At 41.0% G+C, this 19971-nt stretch overlaps 1 protein-coding gene across 8 annotated transcripts in view; it reads left to right on the forward strand.

Annotated features, from left to right (window-relative positions):
* Positions 1-19971, forward strand: part of LOC144610731 (uncharacterized) — an 84483-nt gene that overhangs the window by 60569 nt on the left and 3943 nt on the right. For 6 of the 8 annotated variants that reach the window (XM_078429651.1, XM_078429656.1, XM_078429658.1 and 3 more), the window contains 2 exons: positions 5419-5970; positions 7691-8179. In XM_078429651.1, coding sequence (XP_078285777.1) covers positions 5419-5970; positions 7691-8179 — 1041 coding nt within the window. Of the gene's footprint in view, positions 1-5418; positions 5971-7690; positions 8180-9111; positions 10714-19971 lie in introns of those variants that run through there. The other 2 variants (XM_078429657.1, XM_078429654.1) reach the window with 2 other exon arrangements.

Below are 19971 nucleotides of genomic sequence, written 5' to 3' on the forward strand. Positions count from 1 at the left end.
AAAATTTCAAAGACTGCTTACGCTGACCTTTTCGAGAAGAGAGTTTAAACCATTCCATCTTTGGCCCAAGAAATTCCCCCATGTCCGTCTTGAATGAACGAAATCTTATTTTTAAACATGATCATAGTTTAACATTTTCTCATAAGAGGAAAATCCTCTCCGCATCCACATTGCCAAGATCTCTAGCTTGTTTTAATCACATCTGCTGAACAGCATAAACAAGCCTAGTTGGTACAACCTTTCCTCAGACAATCCATCTATCTATCCAAGGTACCTGTCTAGTAATCCACCTCCAAATTTCTAATGTATTTATATCATTTTAATAAGGATGTTAGTCCTGTACACATTACTCCAGATGTGGTCTCACTAATGCCCTATGTAATTGGGTAAAATATCCCTATTTTTGTATTCCAGTCCTCAAAAGATTGAGGTCGTGGTTGAATTGAACTTGGTGTTGTTTGAGGTGAGGACAATAGTGTTTGATGCCAAGTTAATAGAAAGTTTAATGAGGTAGGCTGGCTATGGGTCAGTTGGCATGGTCAAACCTAGCAAAATGGACGATAAACTGAAGCAGAAGTTGGGGAGTCATTAGAAAGTAAATTTTGCTGATGGCACAGATATAAGGTCTGAAACTCAACTAAAGGACAAATATGAAATCAAAATTACAAATAGTTTAGTTCTGTTTCAATAATTGCCACAGGTGGAGGCTGTGTAGTCCAAAGCTTACCTTGAGTTCTGATATGACAACGTGTTACGTTCAGCTTGGGTTTGTTTCAGACGTCCTAGAGACGCATTCAGTGGCTGGAAGCCCCAGTCGTCCCAGTACTTAGAGGAAATTTTTGCTTGTCTGTTGCTGAATGTCAAAGAAGTAACGTGACAACAAAAGAGAGGGAATGATTAGTTTAAATTGGGAGTTCTTAGTGTTATGTAAGAAAAATGGACGTGTGATGCTTTTGCCAATTGGGCAATCTATGAGATAGCGGAGGTCATGGCTTGGCCACTGCTACTTGTTCTCTCGCTGTGATTGGATAGAGAGTATGGAACCGCCAGTGCAGTCCCACCCTACTGGACAGTGGGAGGATTGCAGAAGGATGGTTTTATTGGAGGCTGGGGTAGGTTTTGGGTCAGTTGTCTAACTTAATTTTGTCTTTCTTTAGAGCAAATGCACATTAGACTTTTCAGTGTTCAGTCAATTCCTTTCAGCAATATAGATATTTGAGCTTCTTGGGAATAGTTTTTGTAAACTTGACTTGATTTTACACTGGGTAGAAATTATGCGTGTCCTTGTGATAAGGTTTTATTAAATTGCCATAAGATTAAGCATTGGGCACTCAATGCAATTCCCTCATGGCCCGAGTATATACGTCATACTAACTGATAATAGTTAGTAATAATAGCAAGAGTGTAGGAAGGAACTGCAGATGCTGATTTATACCGAAGATAGACACAAAATGTCAGCAGGACAGGCAGCATCTCTGGAGAAAAGGATAGGTGATGTTTCAGGTCGAGACCCTTCTTCAGACTGAGAATCCCCTAACTTTTTATTTTTTCCAAAAATGCTGCATGACTGAGTTACTCCCAACATTTTGAGTCTATAATAGTACGAGTGTTGGACTGTTAGGGAGTTAGAAGATATTTTGAATTATTGTTGGTGCTGATATATATGGTAAACCAATGGTATGAAATTGTTGAGATGCCACTGGAACTTCCCACATCTTGAAAAGAGAAATTTTGACAATAGGTTTTTAGTCAGGTGACTAATTTGTAAGCTACTTGTTCAGCAGTGACATCTCAGCAATTACTGGTTCCTCTGATCTAAATAATTGATTGAAGGTAGCGGCATTGTTGGGAACATGAATATTAAAAAGTTGAGATTAAATTACAGGGCTGGTAATCTACGTCTAAATTACCGATCTAGAGGAGTGTTTCAATGCTGATGCTGTGACTGGAGAACTTATTTTCATTTCTAAAGATAAATTTCTAAAGGTGGATAGAAAGAAATATATTAGTAATGGTGATCGATGATGTTGTACCTGCAGAATGAAACCTTTCAGCCAGCACCTAGAGTTCTGCATCATGATCCATGTCTCACAGGCAAGACATATCTACCAAATATGGCAGAGTAGTAATAATAAAAGGATAGAAGGGAGTGGCTCTGAGTCTTTGGTGTTGGCACCTTGTAGTTATACCTGATACTACTCTAGCTTTGTGCTTTTGCACGCCTCGCACCAGTGTTGCTTCTCTGCACTAGTGTTGCTTCTCTGGCTTGATAGCAGTGGTTGTGACGGATATGACAGATCCCATGATATTGGGACATTCATTCATGGACAAGCAAATCACATGCTACAGTCCTTAAACTGTGAAGAAATACTCCCATCATATTGAACACTACACGGAAGAAGCATTGAGAATAGCAAGAGCGCCAAATATATTTTGTGCATCACCCAGAGTAAGCACCACTGACCGAGATGGCCAACTCCTGAGGGAAATAACGGCCAAAGTGTGGCAGTGTTGATCAGCCTTCCAAACTTTGTCCTCGTTCTTCTACCTGTTGCATATTCATCTAACCATAATAGTATTGATATAAATGATAACCACGCAGTCCAGTTTTCAGATTGAGAATCGTCCATGTTATGTGGCTTGACTGAGGGTGCCCTTGTGTTTACTGCAGTCATGCTAAATGGGATAAACTCAGGACAGATTTAACATCTAAAATGACCTTATTCTCTAAACAGTGGAATGTTGTGGGCAATCAGCAAAATTATCTCACACCACAATCTGTAACCTTGTGGCCTGGTATGTTCTTCGTTCTACAGTTATCATCAAGCTAAAAAGTCAATCCTGATGCAATTAATCAAAGGATGTGGCAACGGCTGCCTTCAGGAGTATTGTCCTGGTGAAGGACGATGTAACTAGTAAAACGCAAAAGCAACTTGAATTAGACACAGCAAAGAAACATTCCTTAGGGCGACACGGCAAAGCTACTGCCTTACAGCGCTTGCTGCGCCAGAGACCCGGGCTCGATTCCGACTACAGGTGCTGTCTGTACAGAGTCTGTACGTTTTCCCCGAGATCTTTGATTTCCTCCCACACTCCAAAGACGCACAGGTTTGTAGGTTAATTGGCTAGGTGTAAATGTAAATTGTCCAAGTATATGTAGGGTAGTGTTAGTATGTGGGGGATCACTGATCGTTGTGGACTCTGGCCGAAGGGCCTGTTTCCGCCATGTATCTCTAAAACTAAGATCTAAAACTAAATTCCAACTAGTGTGTGAGATTAAAGTTCTTGAATCCCACCACTCCCATTCATGAATGGTGGTGGACAATTAAACAGCCACCGGAGAAGGTGACTGCAAACAACTCAAATCCAGGTGGGGAGTCCAGCAAGTGAATGCCAAACGCAAGGGGAAAACATTTGCCATCATCTTTCAACTAAATGTGCCTCCTGGAGATCCATCACCATCACAAAAGTCAGCCCATTTGATTAATTCCACGAGCTGTCTTGGCAGATCCATTCAGGCCGAGGCAATATAAAGAACAGAATTTCAGAAGTGAGGTCCAAGTTTCCTCAACATCGAGGCAGGATTTGATAGAATATGACGACGTCGAGGAAACATAATAAAGAATTAAGATGAAGGGAAAGGAAGGGACTTGAAATTATGCAGAGGAATATGGTTGTGATTGTTGAAGGTCGTTCATTTCTACCTCAGGCCATAGCTGCTGGTGCTCCACAATAGTTCGCAGCAGTATGTTTCTTTCCGTGGTCAACAGTGGTAATTGCACAATGATCAATTCCATTCACAATGATCTTGCTAGAGAATAAGGTCATGCTCTGGATTGATTGTAGACTGATCAGTCACTTGGTGGGAATAGCATAAATGTGAAGAAGTTGCTATTCCTAAATCACCATTCTAATGGAGATTATGGATGGCTCTAGGTAGATCGCAAGTAAATATACCAACGGTCATGCATGGACTGTAAGTTTGAGAGAGCGTCCTTAACTAGTTGCCAGCCGTGTCAGCAGCCTTTTCCCTGTTGACCAGTCGTGAGATAGTGACAAATTGGATCATCCCAACCTAGTAGCAGTGTCACAGGTAGACACAAGCTGGAGTAACTCAGCGGGTCAGGTAGCATCTCTGGAGCAAAGGAATAGGTGATGTTTTGGGTCAAAACTAGTTTTCATACTGAAAGATGGAGGTGCGAGTGGGTGGGGAACCTGGAGGTGAGAAAAGGCCAGACAAATTGGGGCTGGAAACAGATGACCTCAGGAAGAGTGGAGGCCCATAAAGGCCCATTGTTAGCTGAGGAAGACATGCTAACGAGAGGGATACAGGACAGTTTCACAGGTGTGTTTCTGCGTGGATATTGATTTAGCTGTTAGGCCAGACATGTTTAAATGAGCACACAAGGAACTGCAGATGCAGGTTTACAACAAAAAAGACGCAAACTCGGTGGGTCAGGCAGCATCACTGGAGAATACCTATCCATGTTCTCCAGAGATTCTGTCTGACCCACTGAGTTACTCCAGCACTTTGTTTATGTTAAAATGAGTATTTAATGTTTGGTTCGGTTCTGAGAGCAGCTTATATTACAACAGCAAGAAGTCTGATGGTCAGAATCCACTCTACCATGTGAAGAAGCCTTTTGGTAAAATAATATTGCATATTTTGCTTTTGTTACACATGCATTTTCAATTTACAAGAGCAGCAAGTATAAACATTAGAAAATGCCCAATGACTAACTGGCCCAATATTTCACCATTGTAATTTTTTCTGGGTTTGGAATCTTGATAGATAGAATGACTTTCCATTTTCTACTTCCGTACATCGGTTATACATTGATAATCACAAAATGCTGGAGTAACTCATTGTCTCATACATTGATAATTTATTACATACTTTGTTCCCGATTAACCAGCTACTCTGCTTACCTCAACTGGCAAATGTTTTATACTTTAACCCTTGTGTGCATATTATTAACATCTATTCAAAATCCTGAACTCCCCTTGTGTTAAATACCCAAGCCTCAGTGAATCTTCCATTGCACAATTTATTTTGTGTATCCTTCCCCATCCCATGATGAGCTCGGGAATCTTTCACTCAGGGAATTATCAGGTTCACTTCGTCTAAGAAAAATATATTTGAAATTTGGAGCATTTAAATGGTAATAGTGCTCAAGAATCAAGGGTGGTTGTGGTGTGGGAATTGTAAATGTCTCTCTAAGAAAAGGAAGATTTTGGTCTTAGTCTGGCTTTTTCAATGTTAATACACGATGTGGGTTAAGAAGTAAAATATTTCATATTCATCATATCCCTCCTCTTCCCTTCCCCCCCACCACCTCACATATTTTACTTTCAGTTCATCTCATAAGAATCGTCCCTTCAAATTAAATCTCAGATCAAATTTCTTTGTTTTGGCAGCAGTTGATCAACCTAGCAAAGATGTCCGTTGTGAATTCTGTGGTGAATACTTTGAGAATCGCAAGGGACTGTCGAGCCATGCGAGGTCGCATCTGAGGCAGTTTGGGGTGACGGAATGGACAGTGAACGGTTCACCGATTGACACACTGAAGGAGCTGATGAAAAGAAAGGGGAAGCATGAACCATTTGGCCACAACCCAGAGCAACAGGGGCTGCAACAGGACCCCCAGAACTACAAATATGAGGAGAAACCCATTGCTAAGCCATTTGGACATATTATTAAGTCACCCGTTAAGGAGATGCATCAAAAGCATCTGACGTCCCCAACTAGAAAAATATTGACCTATACATCCAACAGCCATCATCCAACCTTGTCACCTCTGGGAAAGAAAATACCCATGGGTTTTGTATCGACTGCATCACTAAAGAAATCCATGCCAGATGAAAGAAGCATGACACATGAAATGAAGCCAAGCTATACGGAATCGGGTTCCTATAAGCCAAAGGCCACTTGGTCTCCACAGGAGAAGGTGACAACGACACCGGTAATTGGTAAGTCAGTCTACTTCAAGTACTATTTTCTTTCACCATGCTGCATGTTATGGCAGCATATAATTCATCAGTGGGCAAGCTGCTCTGTGCATCTGGGACTGCTTCTCAGCAGCTGCTTGCAAGAAAAATTTCCAGGTGACCCAATTTTCTTTACAACCTGTATACACTCACCTGACCATGCATCGAAGCACACCTCGAGTTTCCTGGAGAGAAGGAGAATAGCTAAAGCTAATTTGTGCAGCTTTTCATGAGAGAAAATATTTCACAGCTGAAAGGATACAGGCATGTCAAGAACTTAACAGCCAAGGTGACACCTCCATGACAAGGTGACATTTTCTGGACCTATCTCTTCAGCAAATGAAGACAGATAAATGGCGGCACAAGGTTAAAGTCGTGCATTGCATTGTTAAACAAAAAAACTCATTATGAGAGGACTGCTGTATTCCAAGGCTGGTATTCATTTATTTTATTGAAAAGGATTGGCCTTTAAACAAATTTCAATTTTTTACATACCATGATGCATTAATAATCTACTTGATTATCTTTGCATTTTGAGATAACTTTACTGTTTCATTTATTTCTTCTTTATGGGTTTTTTCTGCTCATCTCTCAATTATTCACAATAGGTGGAAACCAGAGGTAATCTATTAAAAAGCCATTTTTATTCCACTAAATATCACTGTATTTTTATTTCTTATGGTATTAGTGAATTTATACTGCAGGTATCTTGCATGAACTCTTTGATATTAAACATTAACTGGACATTTAAGGGTTCATAGTAGAGTAATTAGAAAACCAATCTCTTGTGTTGTAGAACAAAGCAAACTCGTATGAAAAGGCGATTCTTATTTTACTTGTGTTTTTTCCAGTTTCTCTTTGTCTCCTTCAGGCACTGGCTTTCTCGTTTGCAGGTGTAAGGTTGGGACCAGTCCTTTATGTATGCATTCTTCACATTGGAGCCCTAGACTAATATCTACAGATTTAAACCACGGAGAGCAATGCAACTGGGTCTGATCTTGACCTTGCCCCAAGTCCTGTCGCATATCATAAGAAATCAGGATGGGAAATCCTAACAAGATTTCTTTTAGTCTCCTCCTTTGCCCCAACAGGTTGTCCCATCACTTGTAGTTCCCCAACTTTGTTCCTGACTGAGACCAGCTAACTCAACACAGAAACCATCCCTGGCTAGTACCTCAGAATCATTTTCTTTACTTACTCAGACAACTGGAAAAGCCCGCACTGTAACCTACAATTCAATTATCTGCATATTTATGCACTGGAATCGATCATGGAGCATTTTTCCATTAAGATTGGATGGCGGGAGCTCCAGTAGTTGAGTTCAAAAGCGGTTTTAACAAGAGGGTAGAATTTTAAGCTTATGTAAGCACAGGTTTATTAGGACAAGGAGAATGCTCCCTGACACTCATAATAATGCACTTTGGAAGGAAGATGGATAAATATTTGATAAATGTCATTTATAAAGGTAAATGAGCAGATGATTGGGACTGTGGTTTAAATGTTGATAATTTGTCATGGGCTTAATGGCTGGTCTAACCACCGCCCATGCACCAGAGATATCTTAGCTCAGCATGCACAGAACAAACTCCAGTCTTTATAATTGGGACCATTGTACATTAATTTGACGTGAACGACAGCTGCATAATGGAGCGACTGGAGTCACATTAAGAAGTTGATTTGTGTCCTGGTCTCTTCCCTGCAGCCGCAGACACTTGCTGCGAATTATGCGGCCACTACTTTGAAAACCGGAAAGCTTTAGCCAGCCATGCCAGAGCCCATCTCAGACAGTTCGGGGTGACTGAATGGCACATCAACGGCTCACCGATAGACACCCTGAGGGAATGGATCCGCCAGAAGCCCAACATTAGCCTCGGTACCTCTGTGAACTGTGTGCAGAATCGCCCCCTTCCAAAGCCCATCAGAAACAATATCAAATCAATGGTTAAGGAGTTGCCAGGGGAGCTGTGTTCATTACCAGGGGGTAAGACAGTGAAGTTGGAGCCGGTGCAGCCCAAATCTGTAGAGCTCGGCTTCCCAACCTCACCGGTGCAGAAGAATCCAGAGACAGACAAAATGCCTCCGAACGAGTGCTACACTCCCACTGATCTGAGCCAAAGCAACATAACTGAATGCACCCCAAGCTCCTCCATGCCATCCGAGGACGAGGAGCCTCATCCAAAGAAAAAGAGAAGTAAGTTTGTATTTGGTGTTTAAGCAAACATGTTTACAGAGTTATAAAAAAGAAAAAGAAAAATTGGTCACTTGTTTCTGTGCAGCGTTCTCATCTTAAAGGCGTAGGTTGGAACTCCAAATAAAGACAGGCTAACTGTCAGATTTCACCTACCACTTTAAGAGCCAGTTCCTGTGAAGCCCTTTTAGCTAAAAAAAAAAAGAAAGGACTTCTTTACATTTTAATAATGTTTTTGTTCTTCTGTAATTTTGATGCAGAAGACTAGTTATGGCAGATACCTAACCCTCACTAACTATGTCCTGGACCTTGTAACACCATATTGATAGCATCTGACGAGTTAGAAGCTGGTAGTTCAGTTGCCTTAGCCGCTGAATGATGTATCACTGTTGGATGGGGGAGAGGTTGAAAGTTTACCCAATATTTATAACGTCTCTTCAAAGTTACAGAAATATTTCCGTACTGAAATCCTAGATAAGCTAGTACACTGGCAATTGTTTAAAAACTGAGAAGGTGGACCCATGCATTTCTAACAGCAAATTTAATGAGATTTTCTGTTTGATTTTACCTTGATATTTTCCTGTATATCTATTTAAAATGAAGGACATCCAATGCAAACCAATATGCCACAATCCACATGAGTGCATTACATTTTATTTGGTAATATTTATATAACTACCATTTTCAATTGCCAATTCTTGTTTCCTAATTTCCCCTCAGTATATGAGTACCACTGACAAGGCTAGCATTTATTACCCATTGCTGATTTTTCTTAACTGGCGGTTATCCTCGTGAACCGTTGCAAATGGTCTGTTGAATGAGCTCTTGTGTTTACTGCACTTGCACGTTTAAGTGCAGTGTAGCTCTGACTATTAAAATAAAAGTCTTTGAAGTTATTTTACCAGGACTACAATCTTCCCATTTCTTTTTTTTAGCTTTCTGTCATGGCTCTATTTTTGCCTTGGGACAGATTAATGAACGTAGAACAGAACAGCACAGGAACAAGCCCTTCGGCCCACAACAGGATGCGTAGTCCCAACTCTGAGCTACCTGCACATTATCTGTATCTCTCCATTCCCTGCCTGAGGAGACTGATTTTTCACCAAATGCTTGCAAATCGCAGCAGTGTTTAGAATAAAAGGCCATTTGACCCATTCAGTTTTTACAGTCAAAACATGTTCTCTAATCATTTTCCCTTTAAAAAAATATACTAACTGAAAATATAAAGTAAGATCTGGAATTTGATTTTGTATTGTCCTCTTGTGCAATTTGTTGTGCACTCATCAGTTGCATTATTTTCACACAGCAATCATGCACAGCAGGAGAACTGCAAAACAGTGAATCCTCAGAGTTGAAGCTTTGTCATAACTGTAGTTAATGAAAGCCAGAGTACCGGGAGGAAACCCACGCGGTCACAGGGAGAACGTGCATATGCGCACACAGACAGCACCCTTGGTCAGAATCATCATAAGATGATAAGTGATAGGAATAAAATTAGGCCATTCGGTCTACTCCGCCATTCAATCATGGCTGATCGATCTCCCCCTCCAAACCACATTCTCCTGCCTTCTTCCCGTGACCTGTGACACCCGGTCTCTGGCGCTGTGAGGCAGCAGCTCTACCCGCTGTGCCATCACAGCACAGTGCACATCACAGGGATGAACACTTATGTAATCACCCACAGTCATTACTTAAAGTTACTCGCGATGATTCACAAGTGAATGTTCTGCACTGGGTGATAGGCAAGTGATGAAAAAACACGGAAGGAATAAACTATCACTTTTGTAAGGATCAACGCATTTGTACGGACTGGGTGGCACAGTGGTGCAGCGGTAGAGGTGATGCCTTAGAGCGCTAACATTGCCAGAGACCCAGGTTCAATCCTGCCTATGTGTGTTTGTCTGTATGGAGTTTGTACGTTCTCCCCATGACCTGCTTGGGTTTTCTTTGAGATCTTCGATTTCCTCCTGCACTCAGTGGGCTGAAGGGCCTGTTTCCATGCTGTATCTCTAAACTAAACTAAAGCCAGATATTAGCTACAGTGTGTGACTGCAGTTGGGTACTTGAGGAACAGCATCTTATTTCATTACTTAGCCCTGATTACATGTATTGACAGGCTTGGCAAGTGGTGTTGTCGTTGCATTGCTCTTGTAAGAGGCACAACATTGCCTTTCTAAATGGAGCAGACTTTTGAAATGACAAAATTTATCAATGATCAAAATATACTGGCCATGTAGTGGCATCCACAATGTTAGTAGTGTTATTAGTTTACCTCGATGTATACAGACCAGGAAATTTGTCCTTTTATTTGGATTTAGTTGCAGCGATATGTTAGGGTTTAGTCACGATACATATGACATCCATGATTAGGCAGCAACTTTAGCTGGTTGCACATAAAGATAGATGTTTTAGCAAAGTGTAGAGAGCTGATGTAATCGATACTAATTTCCATTTGTTTCCTTTTCATTCCACTTACAAGTACTTGTCTGCATTTTGTGTCTTTTTGTGCAGACAGCCCTTCCTTTAATGTGTTGAAGTGCACTTGCCACAGTTTTACCTGTTCATTAAATCAGTCAACATCATTTTGTGATTTTGGATTTCTGTTTGCACTACTTACTATTCCTTTGACCTAGTTAACAAACTTGGATGTTTGGTTCTCAATCATATTATCTCAATCATTAATAAATGGCATTCCCAAGTAGAGAGCCTATTAAAATTTCACTGGTCACTTACCATAAGACATAGGAGCAGAGAAAGGCCATTCAGCCCATCGAGTGCTCCACCATTTGCTGATGGCTGATCTTTTTTTCCCCCCTCGAACCCCTTCTCACTTTGACTCCATGCCCACTATCCCTGCAGTCTGCCTTATATTTATTGCCTAACCATCCACCTAAATTGACCGATTATATACCTTCAAATACAAGCATTATTTTAACTCGGTAGACTCTGAACATTCTGGGAGTTAGTCAAGAATAAATTCATGAACAACTCCATGTCACTATTTAGCTCTTCACTTTTTAGTGTTGTTATTTGGAATGCCTTACCGATCGACCATGGCTTATGTTAATTTATCTAAATTTCTGCAAGTGCTTTGTATTTCAGTGCTGATATGCATATTCTAATAACTTTCCCAAATTAGATGTCAATGTAAGCGTATTCTAAGTCTCCCATCGTGTCTTTCATCATTTTTGGATTGTAGTTGAGCTATTACTGGCTGATATTTATCTAGTATTTGTTCCAAGTGGGTGTTTTCACATAGAGGGTTGTGGTAAATGGAACAAACAGCCAGAGGAGAGTAGTTTTTGTTTTTCATCACACAGCTGTTCGCCAATAGCAAACAAATTTTAGTGCCACATCGTTGGCCTCTGCTAGATCCTTCACAGTGCATGTGTCATGCAGCATGTCACAGCTCAGGAGATGTTCCATAGTCTGGAGGTCCTGTCCACACTCGCAGTCTGCCGCATCTTCAGTATATCCCCACTTCAGCATGTTCGGTTTGCCTGTCCGCAGTCTGTTGAGACTGCGCCAGGTTATCCACGGTTGGTCAGAACCTGGTGGGAGTTTCTCAGAGGGATCTATTGCCATATGAATGTCTTCCGGAGATTTCCCTGCCCTCTAAAAGGAGAGTAGTTGAGGCAGGTACTATAACAATATTTTAAAGATATTTGGACAGGTATGTGGATAGGAAATGCTTGGAGGGATATGGACCAAATGCAGGCAGGTGGGACTAGAGGGGGGCATCTTGGTCAGAATGGGCAAGTTGAGCCAAAGGACCTGTTTCCGTGCAGTATGACTATGTGACTGTATGGTTATTTTCCACATGATATAAGTTAGCTATTTATCCCCATGGAATGGTTGGGAGTAACATTATAGATATTTCCCTATCGTGTTTCTTTCCAGCATAAACACAGATAAGTGCTTGTTTGTTAGGTATTGCGAATAATGCTTCATGAGCAGACACCTCCTTTTCCACCTTGCTGATTAAGGTTAAAAAGTTTGTCAAAGTGAGATGAATGGCTGAAGTGAACACTGAAAAATAGCAGTGACCAGAGGAAGCTTCAGTCTTGGCTTCATGGAGGTCTAGTCTAAGGCCCCCCTCGGTCATGGCTGACCATGGGTGATGCATCCTGGTTGTTGACTGCTTGCTCCAAACCTCGGCTAGAGCCAGCGTTGATGTGCGGTCGGATGCAAGCCTGGGCGATGTCATATGAAGGGCAGGCTGTTGCCCATGCAGTACATAGAAACATAGAAAATAGGTGCAGGAGTAGGCCATTCGAGCCTGCACCGCCATTCAATATGATCATGGCTGATCATCCAACTCAGTATCCTGTACCTGCCTTCTCTCCATACCCCCTGATCCCTTTAGCCACAAGGGCCACATCTAACTCCCTCTTAAATATAAGCCAATGAACTGGCCTCAACTACCTTCTGTGGCAGAGAATTCCACAGACTCACCACTCTCTGTGTGAAAAAAAACTTTCTCATCTCGGTCCTAAAAGACTTCCCCCTTATCCTTAAACTGTGACCCCTTGTTCTGGACTTCCCCAACATCGGGAACAATCTTCCTGCATCTAGCCTGTCTAACCCCTTAAGAATTTTGTAAGTTTCTATAAGATCCCCCCTCAATCTTCTAAATTCCAGCGAGTACAAGCCGAGTCTATCCAGTCTTTCTTCATATGAAAGTCCTGCCATCCCAGGAATCAATCTGGTGAACCTTCTCTGTACTCCCTCTATGGCAAGAATGTCTTTCCTCAGATTAGGAGACCAAAACTATACGCAATACTGAGGTGTGGTCTCACCAATGCCCTGTACAACTGCAGCAGAACCTCCCTGCTCCTATACTCAAATCCCCTCGCTATGAATGCCAACATACCATTCGCTTTCTTCACTGCCTGCTGCACCTGCATGCCTACTTTCAATGACTGGTGTACCACGACACCCAGGTCTCGTTGCATCTCCCCTTTTCCTAATCGGCCACCATTCAGATAATATGTACGTCCCCCCTCTCCACGTCACTGATCGATCCAAAGGAACAGCAGAGCCGTTACAGTTTGGTACCAGCGTCGTCGCAGGAGCTGCCAGAACGAGGTCGTAGACAACGACGAACTGCCTTAGGGAGGTATCCATGTGAAATTTGATTATTTTTTTTCTGGGTCTCTAGTTTTATGTAAAGCTAGTTTTTAACATTAAGAGTTCAAGGTAGGTTAATGTTCAGGCAAATCTTCAGCCCTCTGATGTTGAAAATGTGAACTTTGCACTCAGGATACAGTAGACTTGTTAAGACTTAACCATTCTAAATTTGGATAGGAGTGAAGAGACATTAAAATAATAAGAGGACCTGCTGCATCCATTAATAGCAGCCAGAATGATTTATCAAACTCTTAAGCTATTCATGTTCAGAAGGTTCAGGTGCTGATGTCAGACTCATTGAATAAAACAACAATACTCATTTACTTGGTAGTATGCAAGTGTTTTGCAGGCCTAAATTACTTTTGTTTGAGAGCACCTGGAAAAAAATCCTACATTTCATTTTGGTTTCCAGTTCAACCACGATGCTTGGGAGATGATTGATCAAACAAAAAATTGGTATACATTCCTTTTTCCACACCAAACACTTCTCTAAATCTGCTGAGTTCTACGAATTGTCAAAAGCTATGAAAGGTAATGGCAAGACTAGAAGCGAGAAATGGGAAATCATAATTAGGGCATTTTTTTATATTAAATATTCGAGCAGTATTTCTAACTTTTGTGTTACTAATTCTTTGACACTATCTAATCTAAAAGAAACTTGAGGAATAAAACCCAGTAAATGTTTTAATTCACGCAAGTGACTACTTAAAAGGTTAAAAAAAAGTACTAAAACTAATATTGCAAGGAAATCAACACTAAAAAGCTATTTAATTTAGTGCATGTTCTCAAGTAAGATAAATAGTGATATGTGCTTCATGGAAGGATAAAAGTTTCGACCCAAGAATGCATAAAAGAATCAAAAAATGTCATCATTCAAAATTCTAATTCATAAAAATATTTAAATTCATAATTGAAGGTAAGCTAACCTCCACTTTTGTAGTCCAGAGACTCTTCATTTTGATTTGATGGAAGTTCACCATTTAGATGTGGCTCTTGTTTAGATCTATAACTTGGTCAGCAGCATGGCCACAAATATTTATGTTGTGCAAGATTTATTTCCTTGAAGATTGGAGGACTGCATGCGAGTTGCTGATGATCACAGATGCTCCAGCGAGTTCTTTAGTGTTAGGCATTATTTTTGATTGAATGACTGACTGTTTCAACAACACTGCATTTCATAACTCTTTATTAGTTTCTGCACTGAAGTTGTCATTCACCACGTCTCTGCAACCTGGAATTATCTCCAGCAAATTAACTAAAAACCCATACTTGAGATAAGTATCCTCATATCAACTTAATGAAAGAAGCTGAAAAAGTAGTTTTGTTTGCCTTCATTTCGCTTTGGGCCTTCTACATAATCCTAATTCTGTCTCATTCATGTTTAGTACTTGGATTTCTTCCTTCAGAAGATAGACTAGTGCAACTTTGCGTTGTTTCAAATAACAAAGAATTTCTAAGATCTTGTGGCTAATTCTTTGTGTTTTATTTGGCATTCTCATAAAGTTGTCAAATTTTATCTTGGAATTTTGCCTTCACAAAAACCCTTTTTTATTGCAGTTGTTGGTGTATATATTACTACATAACTTGAATCCTAATGGATTAAGACAACAATTGAGATGTTTATAAAAGGAAATGCTCTTGTTAGAAGCTATTGTTTTCAGACCAAACTCTGTTCCCAAGGCATTGACTCCATTTTATGTCCTGGCGATAAGCGAAGGCTGAATCAGAGTTTACACAGCCTTGGTGTTGTACTTGAGCCTGAAATAAGCTTCTACCGCTGGTCAGCCCTTCATTCTACTTTGAACTCTATAACTTTACCTGCATCACCCCTGCCTCGACTCATTTGCTGCAACTTTCATCCATCCCGTTTTTACATCTAGACACCTAAACTATTTCTGTTGTCGTCATTCTCCCATATCCTGCTCCCTAACTTGCCCTAGGGCCCACTGCTCGTTTGACCGTTCTCTCAATGTTGTTGATTTTTAGTGACATCCTCATTTCAGGGGCAAATAGGAATGGACAGTCAATGCTGGTGACGCCAGTGACATCAAACCTACTAATAATTGTTTTTTAAATGGGTCATAATATAACAAGACAAAGACTTAAAAGTTTGTGCCATTGTTTTAAATCATTCCACGTCCTTGTCTCACTCCTCTTGCTTTAATTGCCTTTAATTCTAAAATTATGATGCCTGTACTTAAAGAAATTATATCCTTGTCTGTAATCTAGACTTCATCACTTGGAATTCTCTTTCTAAATCATTCAATTTCTCTCTCCTCCTGTAAGATGTTTTAAAACTTGCCGTTGCCCAAAGTTTTGGTCTTCTGCCCTAATATTTCTTTAATTTGATGTCCAATCTTGAGTCGTAATGTTCCTGTGATTTCTTTACTTCATAGGGGTATTAGTGTTTGAACGCATATATTGTCCTTGAATGAAAAAATAATCTACGGAATTGTTGGCTTTATGACACAATATTTAACTGATTACTCAGTTATGTTGATAGACTAATAGCAAGTAGAACATTGAAAAGCAAAATCATATAAATGCTGGGAATTTGAAATACAAAAACATAAAATACTAGGGTTACTCATAATATAACAAGACAAAGACTTAAAAGTTTATGCCCCCTTGTTTTAAAATCATCCATGTCCTTGTCTCTCCCTCTTTCATTGCTTTCAATAACAAAACGATGTCGCATCTGTGGAGAGAAAAAGAGTTAATGTCCCTGGTTGGCAACCTTCACCGGGAAGGGTTACTGACTTCTAATGTTTCCACCTCCGGCTATTTAAATAAATTCTGGTTTCAAACAGAAAATTCTAAGTGATGAAGTTCAAAGTTTGGAAGTGGGTGGAATTTATTAAAACTGCATTGACCTTTATTAAGATAATGCATGTGAATAATATTTGCAGTATTGCAGCGATTTCTCAGCAGCTTGTCAGCCAGTTGTTAGCAGTCTATAGGTGGAAGAGTAAAGTTGATATCCTGACCAGTAGCTTCTGCTAGTCAACAAGATGATTTCTGACATAATACAAATGAGGTTGCTGCTCTCTGATCACATGTCCAAACACTGTGGCTCAAGTTACGTTGATTAGTGGCACCCTTTAAGCTTACACTTTGCGATTCAGTCTGCTGCTTTTCCCTGTGGATCCATTAAGAACTGATGGAAGTACATAAAATAATGATCGGGTAGACGGAACCTTTTCCCTGCGGTGAAAATGACACAGTCTAGAGGACATAGGTGCAGAAGGGCAAAGTTTAAAAGTGTGCACGGGCTAGTTTTTCTTAAACAGAGTTCGGTGAGTGGTGGAGGTAGATACGATAGTGGCGTTTAAGAGGTTTTTAGACAGGGACTTGGATATGCAGGGAATGGAGGGATGTGGATGTTGTGCAGGCAGAGGTTAGTTTAACTAAGTATGATCAGCACGGACATTGTCAGTTAAGGGGCTTGTTCCTGTGTAGTACTGCTCTACGTGCTATATGTTTAATAATTCACCACTGAGGAAAATGGTTAATTCTTGTTTCAGATGAACCGTTTCGAATGCAGTTTCTCACCCAGAAAGCTGTTACCTTCTGCACTAAACATTCGGTCATCCTCCTCTTTGCGACTTACTTGTAATTGTTCATTACTCGTGCTGCTCCTTTAACAGTTCGTTTGTGTAAAATATCTTCATACCCTGCTACCAAAATTAAAATATCCTGGTCTAAAACATTCTTACTGGAACTGATTGGATAAGAGTGGCAGGAGTAAATTCTTTTTATGTTTTACCAAGTTTTCTACAACATTTGAGTTAGCAGCAATACTTTGTGTAACCCCTCCCCACAAAATGCAGCAAAACCGATCCATTTCTAACCTGTGGTCCTGCTTGTATATCAGCGGATTAGCTTTTGACTTTTTAATTGTGTCGTTGAATTGATAGTCCCATCGCTGAGAAGATTTTCCTCAGCTGATCCCTGAATTTGAACTGCAAGGAATGGAGGTGAGGGGAGGGAACCTAGTGTATTCCAAAATACCGTTCAATATTTTAGTTACTGCCTCCTACGATTTTAAATGAGAGCGAAAATTTGAAATGTGCCCATGCTGATATTTGCTTTTAATCCGCGGATTCGAAAAGCTGGGAACTGCCACAGAGGCTTAGTCTGGTTAAGTCTATGCTACGAGGGAACTTGATACCCTTTAAATATTGAAACGAAGTAGAGCCTGAGTTGAGGCAGTGCATCATAGGTGTTTATTCATGGCTTGCAAGATATTCTGACATATCTCAATCTCAATGGGTGTTGCTTTTAAAATGGCTTGTATCTCATGTCAAGAACTGATCTTGAGATCTCCTTACCACAAACTGAATGTAGTCACTGGTTGTGATTTCAGTTGAGGTCTGAGATTTTATTGAACCGCAGAATGTTCTGGTTGGGGTTTTTAAACTGGCCAAGAACATAGCCCAAATACTCTTATGTTGGAGTTGAGAATCTGACTGGCTTCCAGATTGCTGTTGTGAATGCACAAAGGGGAAGGTGCTGGACTTTAGTGGGCTACTATAGGGAAGGAGCTGCACTCCAGTAAAAATTCAAGGTGAAGAGCTGCTCTGTGATCCAGGTATGTGTCTAATCATACTACAGTCAGTCAGAGAACCACCAATAATGCATAACACAAAGTGCTGGGGTAACTCAGACAGCTTCTCTGGAGAATAGACAATAGACAAGAGGTGCAGGAGTAGGCTATTCGGCCCTTCGAGCCAGCACTGCCAATATGGATAGATATTGTTTCTGGTCGGGAGCCTTCTTCAGACCCAACTCAATGTCGCCTATCCACCTCCTTCAGAAATGCTGCCTGAACCATTGAGTTACTCCAGCACTTTGTGTTTCATGCAAGATTCCAACCATTGCAATTTCTTGTGTCTCCAACCACCAGAGATGTCTTCCCTTCCCATTCTGGGCAATGCTGCCTTTGGTGTCCTCAATGTCTTTTGCCACCTTTCCATTATTATTTGTACATCACCCTTTGGTGATGTCAGTGAAAATCACGGTTGTAATTTTCACTTGCAAACACATGGGCCAAGCTTTTTCTCCCCAGCACTGTCCTAGATTCCTCCAATGTTTCTCAACTATCAAAGTTTCTCAGAGCCCATGGCTGGGTAAGCAAAAAGTTTCTTCAAGTAAATATTGGGAAGATTAAAGCCCTGCTTCCGTTTCTTAGCTGTTGGCTCCTTCCCGCTCCCGGAGATTCATCTGAAAGTGAACACGGCCATTTGCAACTTTGGTTTATTACATGACCCAGAGAAGTGTTTCAGCCCTGTGCTGCCATTCCAGTGCCTCCATTTCAACCTGGTAATGTTGCTTTGTGCTGCTGTTGTGCATCTGGAGTCTTATCACTTTGTTAGCTCCGGATTCAACAATTCCAATGCATGCCTGATGCCTCTTTTTCAACTCGGCACAAGCTTAAGGTGTCTGTAACCTTCTTCACATTGTCCCATTGAACTTGCTTACCCACTTGGCTCCCGGTTATAAATTGTCTCAACTATAAAACTCATATTTCTTTTTAAGTCCCTTCCAGGGTTTGACAAATCCTGGGAAAAATGCAAAATGCTGGAGTAACTCAGTGGGTCAGGCAGCATCCTGTAGAACATGGCTAGATGATATTTTGGGTCAGGACCAGTCTTCAGACTCTTGACAAATCCTAACTTTCCAATGGCCCTTTAGCCCCATATAGTCTTGGGTCATTCAAATGGAGACAGGAGATCACAGATTCGCCTCACGTCTTTATGCGGCCATCTCACCTCTTTCTGTCCAGGTGAGTGGTCTCAACCTGAAATATTTCCCTCCACAAATGCCGCTGAGTTCCTCCAGCAGCTCGTTTTCTGCTGCGATCCTCTTTATTCCCAAATGTAATTACTGCATAATTTGAAGCTACACCATCAACGCTGAGGCCCTAACTTCTGGAATTCCAAATCACTCAACTTTGCTTCAGGCTCTTGCCTGCACCGAGGCATTCCTTGCGTCCTGCCATTTGGATTTACTTTTGGCTGCTGTCCTTTTCTTCTTGTGTAGGAAGGAACTGCAGATGTGAAAAGGAGTAGGTGATGTTTCGGGTCGGAACCCTTCTTCAGACGAAGAAGTCTAAAGAAGGGTCCCATCCCGAAAGGTCACCTACTCCTTCTCTCCAGAGATGCTGCCTGACCTGCTGAGTTATTCCAGCATTTTGTGTCCTTTCTCCTCACTTGGCTTGGCATCATTTTTGTATTTGGTAACTCTCCTGTGAAAGGCCTACGGATGTCTATGCAACATTAGAGGCACTATGCATGTTGAGGTTTACCCACTATGGAAATTCTGGGGGCAAAATATAATTGTAATGGGATTTTCTGATTGGGGCAGGACCAAAAGGTGCCATCAGTGGACAGGGTAGGGGAGACTACTCGATGTGTTCCCAAACTTGGGTGGGTGGGAGATGTATGCAGGGAAAGCTCATTCCAGCAGGGTGAATGGGTTTGTATTGTAGCTTGGAAACAATACCATTCCTTCTCTCCAGAGATGCTGCCTGACCCACTGAGTTACTCCAGCATTTTGTGTCTACCTTCGATTTAAACCAGCATCTGCAGTTCTTTCCAAAACAATATTAATTAACAGATCTAAACCCGTGTGCTAAATTTGTGTAAAATGTCCATGCATGCTGA

This window comes from Rhinoraja longicauda, chromosome 37 (assembly GCF_053455715.1).
Source record: "Rhinoraja longicauda isolate Sanriku21f chromosome 37, sRhiLon1.1, whole genome shotgun sequence".
NCBI lineage: Eukaryota > Metazoa > Chordata > Chondrichthyes > Rajiformes > Arhynchobatidae > Rhinoraja > Rhinoraja longicauda.